This window comes from Plasmopara halstedii, assembly GCF_900000015.1.
Source record: "Plasmopara halstedii genome assembly, contig: Scaffold_2904, whole genome shotgun sequence".
NCBI lineage: Eukaryota > Oomycota > Peronosporomycetes > Peronosporales > Peronosporaceae > Plasmopara > Plasmopara halstedii.
The window spans coordinates 330538-339057 of NW_020189809.1; the positions used below are offsets into that span (position 1 = coordinate 330538).

At 41.1% G+C, this 8520-nt stretch overlaps 1 protein-coding gene across 1 annotated transcript; it reads left to right on the plus strand.

Annotated features, from left to right (window-relative positions):
* Positions 1–3033: 3033 nt before the first annotated feature.
* PHALS_05506 (uncharacterized protein) lies at positions 3034–3480 on the plus strand (the record flags this gene model as incomplete). The annotated part of the gene is made up of 2 exons (XM_024719060.1): positions 3034–3091; positions 3155–3480. The coding sequence occupies 2 exons, from the start codon at positions 3034–3036 to the stop codon at positions 3478–3480; spliced, it is 384 nt and encodes a 127-aa protein (XP_024584396.1).
* Positions 3481–8520: the final 5040 nt, after the last annotated feature.

Consider the following 8520-nt stretch of genomic DNA (forward strand, 5'->3'; position numbering starts at 1 on the left):
AGCTGAACCCTGTCTTAAGCGTCTATGGCTTTTACAAAAGTGTAGCGTATGAATTCGTTCGAGCAAAACACAAAGCGGCACGGTGGAAGAGTGATTTGTGTAACTTCACGCTGATTTGTCAAGTTAGACGGGCTAATACAAGTGTCAATATTTTGCATTTTCTGATAGGCTTAATGTGCCGACTATCTAGTGCAAATACCGATATTTTGGAGAAGGTAGCATGGTCGGTTAATTGCTCAACGTTTACTGCCCTTGACCAGGTGATGGAGAGTATTCAACTGCTCGTTACAGAAAGTGATATTACTTGCCATGCGGTGAGTTATCCAACTATGGATGCCTCAGGACTGTTTGCTTACTACAGAATAAATGACGAACCAGCGATGCTCAATATCCTAGTGACACAGCTGTTCGGCTCACTTCGTATCTGCAGCAGGGCTGCCGTATTCTGCATTTTTACGAAGCGTAAGTCAGGTCACCGACCTCTCGTTCTATACTCAGAACAAGTACGAGTTTAGCGGATCGCAATATGCTTACTCCAAAAGTAATTATAGCCTTAACCCAAGGCTAATTAACTCTTCGGTTTAAATTCAAAACTGACTTTATTTGATTTTATCTACGGCGAAGCCGCCTAATTTTTAATGCACAGATTTTCCTTAATATGTATAGTAAAATCTTTATTCATGTATAACTACTGGCTATCCAGCCCCTTACCGTATTCTTGTTTGGGTCTGGTCACACCATGCCCATCTGGTGTGACACACACCCCTGCCACCAGAGTATGTGTAACCCCGTTACAGGGCCAATCATCCAATGCGATTGTTTTAGTATGATATGATTCCATTATTGAATGGTCTAATTATTTCTAAAATTTTATTGAAAATCACAACAAATATGATTGAGTTTTTTATGTACTTGATTCTTTTATGCATTAAGCAGCCAGAAGGCGTCATTTTTATACAACAGAGACAGTGCCGTGCAGAGCCAAAGAGCCGGACAAACAACAAAATATTTGGTGATTTCAAATCACCAAATATTTTGTTGTTTGTCCGTCAAATCACTGATTTGAGCTTCATGCAAATAATCCGTTTATCGGCATCAGCTTTGTGCTACTGCAAATGATTTTACTACAGATACCAAACACGTCTTGGAAGAAGAAGGCATTACATGAAATTTTAATTAAGATTCTAGCTCGAAAGATTTGACGTATCAACCTTGTCAATTTTACAGAGAACCTCAAGTTTTGATGCGCATACATGTTCGCTTATTGTGATCTCTTCGGCCGCACTTACTGCACGTATACTGAGCTTATGTGTATGAGCGGTATTAACAAATGCAATGGACGCACCGAGTACGTGGGAGACCGCGATTAATGTAGTAGCCTACGGATATCGACGCAATTCGGTCGATAAATTTAGACGAGCCTTACACTTAGTGGCTGACTATATGTTGTGAAACTTCAAATCTGACACATAAATGAAAATATGATTAACGCAACTATGCTAAACACGCTTTATGTCATTTGCCACAACGAGCTGGAGCCATCGGAATTGGTGACCAGCCAGCTAGATGAGCGTGCAATCAAATATTATTTACTAAGACGAGATGTTTCAATATGCCGAAACCTACACACAAGATTACGCGTAACTTCATCTATTTGACACGCAGCTAGTGCATTCATCAAAAGTAATGAACTGTGTAAGCCATCAAATAATTTTTTTTGCTACTGTTGATGTGATATTTCACCGGCGAGCAAGTAAAAAGAAAACTGATCTTGGATATCTTAAAGCGAGGCACACTGCACGTTTTCGATTAAAGTGATATGTTCAGCGTAGAATGGCAGCGGCTCAATGGCTAAAATGGTAGTGCTTCCTCGATTCGTGCACCTTGCGCGATAAAATTACAACGAACATTCTTCTTTTTAAATGACGCATGGTACTAGTTACTTCATAAATATAACTGTGCTACTATAACTACAAGCCAGCTTTTATCGTAGTGCAACTACCTTTGGCTTGAGCACTGCGAAAATATTGTAAGAAAACATAGTAGATTAATTCAGCATCAAGAAGTGACATCAAACTTGAGCTGGCATATTTCGTCTAGTTGAACCACGATGAACAGGCATGCTTACGTTAATAAGATACAGATCGTGCGCAACATCTCACTGACAAAAGCACAGCAGCTGCCATCAAGAGGGTGTTGCTAACTTGGTGTGATGCGATGCCGCTCTTGTTGAAAGGGATATCCATGACGTTAGTTTTACCGCTCTTTCTTTCGCCTTCAATAAGTTCATCTACCGGATTGTTCTTGTGAAACCATCATTGATTTTCAATGATTCTGACAAGCTCGGGGTCGTCAAAACTCGATCAGTGTACGCTTCATCGATGGCAACTTCAGTATTCATGCCCTCACTAAATGCTGTGCTCTTAGCTTACTCGTCAGGATTGTTGTCTATCCAGCGTAAATATCACAACCGCATCCTTTGTAGAAAAAGACGCTTATCGGGAGTCGAGCGGAAGAAGTTATGCTGAACATAAGAGAAAATTCTCACCTTAACTGAAGAGTGGCGCAATTTAATTTGATCCATCACATAATACAAAGATCGTTCTTATCAGCTCTGGCTAGCAGGCTGATCGCGAGCAGACAAACAAAGCATCTGTTCAAACCGTTGGATTTACATCAAATGTACTCCAGAATACCAGAGACAGAAGGTGAGCTAGTTAGTACCTTCTGAGTGCGTGAACAGATTCAAAAATCCGAATAATTTACGGAAACCCTACATAGAAAGTACAATATATGAGCTTTGCTTATGCCCAAGGTTCTGTACTTACAGTGGCTGCTGCTTCGCGATCAGACTGCTCATGCTGATCCGAAACAGCTTCAAGTTGTCGGGGACCATATTTTGACCTAGATAAACATGTCATCAGTGAACAGGGTACATTTTCAAATTCGTCTCTTCAGCACAAAGGCCTTCCGTCCGACATGCGTCTTCATCTACTTTTAATGCATGCGATTTTGATCGCAGCATCTCTGCTGATGACTGTTATCGCACACAGCGACTCTGAAAAGACATTGAAAAACACAGCTTTTAGGGGTACCATGACCACTGAATTTGCCAACGACGAGACGCATGCTGATCGTGTTTTGACGACCCCAGTGCTTGACACGAACGATGAAAATCGATGGTGGTTTCACAATGACGATAATAATGAGGAGTCAAGCAAACATCGATGGTGGTTTCACAATGATGATAAGGATGAGGAGTCAAGCAAAACTGGAAGTGAGAAGAAAAGCGAAAAGACTAGCGAAAAGACTAGCGAAAACAATTCTCATCCCGAAAACAGCAATAAGAATGACGACAAGAACCCGCATTCCAACACGAACGATAAAACTAACGACCAGAGCAAGCCTCTCAACAAGAGCGGCGTCACATTTGACCAAGTAAGCAAAACTCTCATCATGGCAGCTGCTGTGCTTATATAAGTCCACCGAAGCGGTACTTTCTTAGCGTAAGATTGGCTGTCCAGCACTATTATTAATGTAAGCGTAGGCTCGCTGTTGCTTTGAAAAATAAATTAATGAAGCACCACCTGCCTTGCGGGCGATAAGTACATGGTCGATCTTGATCCTTGCATTTATTGTTCTACTGCCGATGTTGTTTTTCATGACTAGATGTTTTTGATGATAATTGTTATCGTTAAATTTCACATTTAAAACGATAGTGTTCTTCATCCTGCTTGCATCAGCCTAATTCTCCACCATGTCTCGCTTGTTCAGATTGATCTATGAGTTGGATTGCGTAAGCCGTCGCCTAATCAGCATAGGATCTCATTCGACAACTGAACATACTTGTCGTTGCTGATGTGCAATGTACGATATCTGAAATGATACATTTTGGATCTTCTAACTTCAAGCGTGACGTTTTTCCAAAAAGTACGACGCAAAGCAGAAAAGGTTGTGTAGCGAAGACACATTAAAGAATTAAACAATAGCCATGGGCTATTTTTTTATTTCCTTAAGCGTGTCAATCTGATGCATTTCTTAATGCGGTAACAGGGTTTAGCGTCTATAAAGCTTATACATTATCTTGGGCGCAGCTCGAAAAGTACGCTTAGCCTAAGTCATCATTGCTGTTCTTCATGTGAGTACAGTCCACCTTTCAATGCACTCGGATACTAGGTAGCAGACTGCATATACTATGATTAAGCGTTACGCCTTTAATAAACAGTCAGTATTGCAGTCGGGCTTACGGTGAGCAATAAAATTATTTGCTTATGGTCTTTTGCCACAAACTTTTAGGAATAATCAATGTGTATTCAATGCTGGAATCGTCCTATGACTTCGAAAGCTTTTTTTACAGGAGCTAATTTGCTTGTAAACTCATAGGAGTCAATGTACCGTGCACCTCGTGCTACAATGTTCAAATTAACAGCATTGCCCCCCAATTTACAAGGTGCAGAGTAGTTTGTTCTAGTCTTTTTATTGAAACTGAGTTGCACGAAAGAATTGAATTCCTGAAGCAACTTGTCAATTATTATGAAACGATGCGATATTGAGATTAAACTAATTTTACCCCAAAAGTTACATATATAATTTACGTATGTTTACTTTGCTTATTTGCATAGCAAGCGAAGTTGGCTAATTCCGCGCCCAAGAAATTTGCTTTCTCAAATGGTCTCAAACCTGGTAGTTTTAGTGTGCAATTGGATTCCTGACCTAATTTCCTTACCACGCCCCACAGTGGGTCATATTGAAAGCAGATATAACTCGTTAGATTGAGTTAGGCGGGGATCGGCAACTCAAGCATAGTCATCTTGATTTGAATTGCAGTATCAGGGCCTAGAGACTAGAATGATTTTATTAGTTTCTTGCGGCATTATAGCTTCTGCTTCTCGATAGAAAGAACGTAAATATTTAGCATTAAATCTGGACAGAATAGTATTCTGTCGAGTAATTAGACTTCTATATACTTTTAACAATAGTAGTTAAACTCATTATATATGCTGTAATGCTTAATCGGAAAAACGATGGCTGGTACAACTGGGGTGAATGAAGTGAGGCGGCAGATATTAAATTAAGTGAACGATCAGGCTTAGGCAACCAGAACTATATCCCAATTTTGAAGCTATTAACTCTAACGGTGAAGATGCAAGAGCATATAGTCATGAAAGGCAAGACCAGCTAAACTGCAAGTGAAGCGAGCTAATACGACGAGCGACACTCTTTTTACCACGGTGGAGATCACTAACGACATTGCACGGCTACTCTAGACTTTGAACCGCGCAATTCGGTCGTCTGCTACATTTTGAGAAAGCTGTTAAACTGTTATCATCATGCGTTAGAATTATTAGGGCTAAATTTGGAAATAGTCAGGATGATAATCAAGTAACTTGATTCGCACCTAATGGTGTGCCGTCGGAATCGTTAAAAATATCGCCGCTAAATGAAGACTTCAGGTTCTAGTGCGACGTTTGATTAAAGAATGATGATTGCGCGTGAAAAACGAATGAAAGTGAAATGTATCCAATTCTGAGTTTAACAATATTCCGTTACTTCCGTCGTCCTCAGGCTTGTCGGTCACTCCGATTTTCTCCGTGATCACTTCTGTCAACTCAATCACTTTTTTTTTTTGCACTTCACAGTCTCGAAGGTTTCTTCCGTCACGTTGTTCATAATGAAGAGTCATAGGCATCTTTGTCATTTGAGATGTTATTCTTTTATGTACTTGTTTCATTTAATTCACCAAGGGATTTGATATGATGCAAAAGTCGCGGAACATTGTTCTTGCAAATTATCCTCGCATACCAAGTTAGGTCTATCACAATGTAATTTACGTCGTTGTCTCAATCGTCCCGGAATAGCATTGATGGCGTTGGTGACTCACATTAATTAGTAGAGAATTGGTCGGTACATGTGCTGAAAAATACCGCGAAGATATAAATTCCTCAATTGATTTATGTCGCGAAAGAATAAGAAAGACTAGACAATTTCCAGATAAATTGGAAACAATATCATAACAACGTAATTAAAAAAAATATTTCTCAAATCTTAAGAAAAGCAAATAGATTTCGCTACATATCTCCACATCCTTCGCATTTAAATCAATCATCGGAATGAAGAAATTGACTAAGTAGATTGGCACATTTTTGCTTTGAAAATAGAATCTCAAGAGAGTATTGAACATATGTATAAACATTTGATGTGATAAAATAGTATCTTTCGTGTCATGATGCAAGAAAATAGAGTAATGATTTAGTGAAAATAGCATTTGCTCGCCAATTACATATCTTCCAAATCAGAGTTAGTCGATAGGTTATGATAACAGTTCACATAGAGCCGCAGACAAACTCATATAACTCATGTAATTTTAGAAAGTAGCTGGGCACACCGGAAATCTGAAAAATAAAGTTAACGCGAGTATGTATATATGTATATCACTATCTCATAACAAGATAGTAGTTTTGGAATTAGGATCATGTCTAACACATTTAGGCCACCTCACTGGCCAGCCCAAGGAAGGAGCGGGCCAAACAGTGCCTGATATTATTGAGTATGACTTTTCTCAAAGTGTTGCGGTGCAAGCAGCCGTGACGGTGGAGAACAATACGTGCACGGATTTTCAGCCGCTGTATACATCGCTTTGCGCCGCCAGGCTTTTAACTATCAGTAAAAGATTTACTATTGCGGTTTAAGGAAGTTGTATGACCTAGTATATTATGATGGTGCGTTTATTCACTTTGTGCATAATTTGGGATTGCTTAGATTATTTATACTATTTTTGCTGTATGATGACTATGATATTTTTGTAAGAAGCAGTAGTATAGCCATGTCATTGAACCAATAGAAAAGCTGTATTTGCGTTACACTAGTAAGATATATTCTAATAAGAGCTTACTCGAAGTAAAAGTACATGAATCGAAATAAGTCATGACGTAGTGTGAGCCCAAAGTATCTCCGTTTCGAGCCGATCTGCAGGCCAGTTTTGATAAAACGGTCACCGAACGGACTGTAAAGCACCATGGAAATTCCAGATGTGCTGAATAGTCTACGTTATTTTTTAAACGTCTGACAAATTACCACAATAAGATATATTGAGATTACCATAGAAAAGTTAAAAATATTACGCACAAATACAAGCTGATAGAATACTATCGAAGACAAGATGAAACAGGTAGTAATACTGTAGCCTGCAGCGGGGCTGCCGCTTGAGAGGAAGCGTTATTTAGGTCACCGACCTTTCGTTCAATACTTAAAACAAGTACGAGCTAGCGGATCGCAATCCGCTTACTCCAAGAGTAATTATTGCCTTCCCAAAGCTAATTGACTTTCGGTTCATATAACAAAACTGATTTTATTAATCATTTTATCCTAATTTTAAAAGTTTAGATTTATCTATATATCCTAAATATATATAGTAAAATCTAAATGCATGCATAACTACTGGCAAGCTAGCCACATACCGTATTCTTGTTTGGGTGCAGTCATACCATGCACATCTCGTGTGGCACACACCCCTGTTACCAGGGTACGTGTAACTCCGTTAACCCCCACCATTAAGATTTCCAATCGATTCATGCCTCAACGAGGCTCGCGTGTCCGTTAGACACTGCAACAGGAATTCTCCTCTTTGCCCCAGGGCATGCAGGACGGGCTTAACAAACTGATGTCTGATGTACTTGCCTGGCCCTGAGGGCGTGCAACACTTTGAGCGAGGAAGTTGTTAAATTTCAACAAATTTAGTTCCTCGGGACCTTGTAGCACGACCAGAGCCCAACTTCGTCTCCCGCACGCGGTGCGATGTCGGACAGTGCGTCTGCGGCACCGGAGGATGTACATACTAGGTTCGATGAGCACGATCATCGCGCTTAACGCACGCTATCAATGACGAGTGACCTCGTTGAGGATGTGGAGGTGGTCGACTACAAGACTGACACTTCTTTTCCCGCATGGGATGACGAGGAAGGCGAGCTGCCAGCAGCGTGATACGAGCCCTGCTCGCGCCTTGCGGACCCCATGTCCGTTCCCTGACTTCTCGTCAACCGAGGAACGTGGTGAAATCACCAATGACCTTGACGAAGCTCAGAGGCGGCAGCTTGAAGCTGCCCATAGGACGGCTCTAAAGCGCGCCCATCCTTGGCCGGTCGTTGATCCTCGTGTGGAATATGGCTTCCGCCCTGCGGATGCCGCTGTCGAAGCGAAAGACGCTGTAACTCGATCGTTACGCGTCCACATTATCGGGCCTTCGGCAAGAACGGAAGATTAGGCTGCCAAACGGAAGGCTCTTCGAGCTCAATTCTTGGTTCCACAAGAATTTCAGTTGGAAGCTTATCGCACTCGTCTGAGTGCTCAACGAGTTGACTCTCGTGTACCCGCAATGCGGACAATATCTGGAGTGCTCGCCCCTGGCGAAAGCACTTAACATGACGAGGCGCTCTTTGATCGATGGGTGCAACGGCACCGAAAAATTTCCTCACTGTATAACCTACAGTCGAGCCACAAGGAAGTGGACGTGCGTGTGGAGCG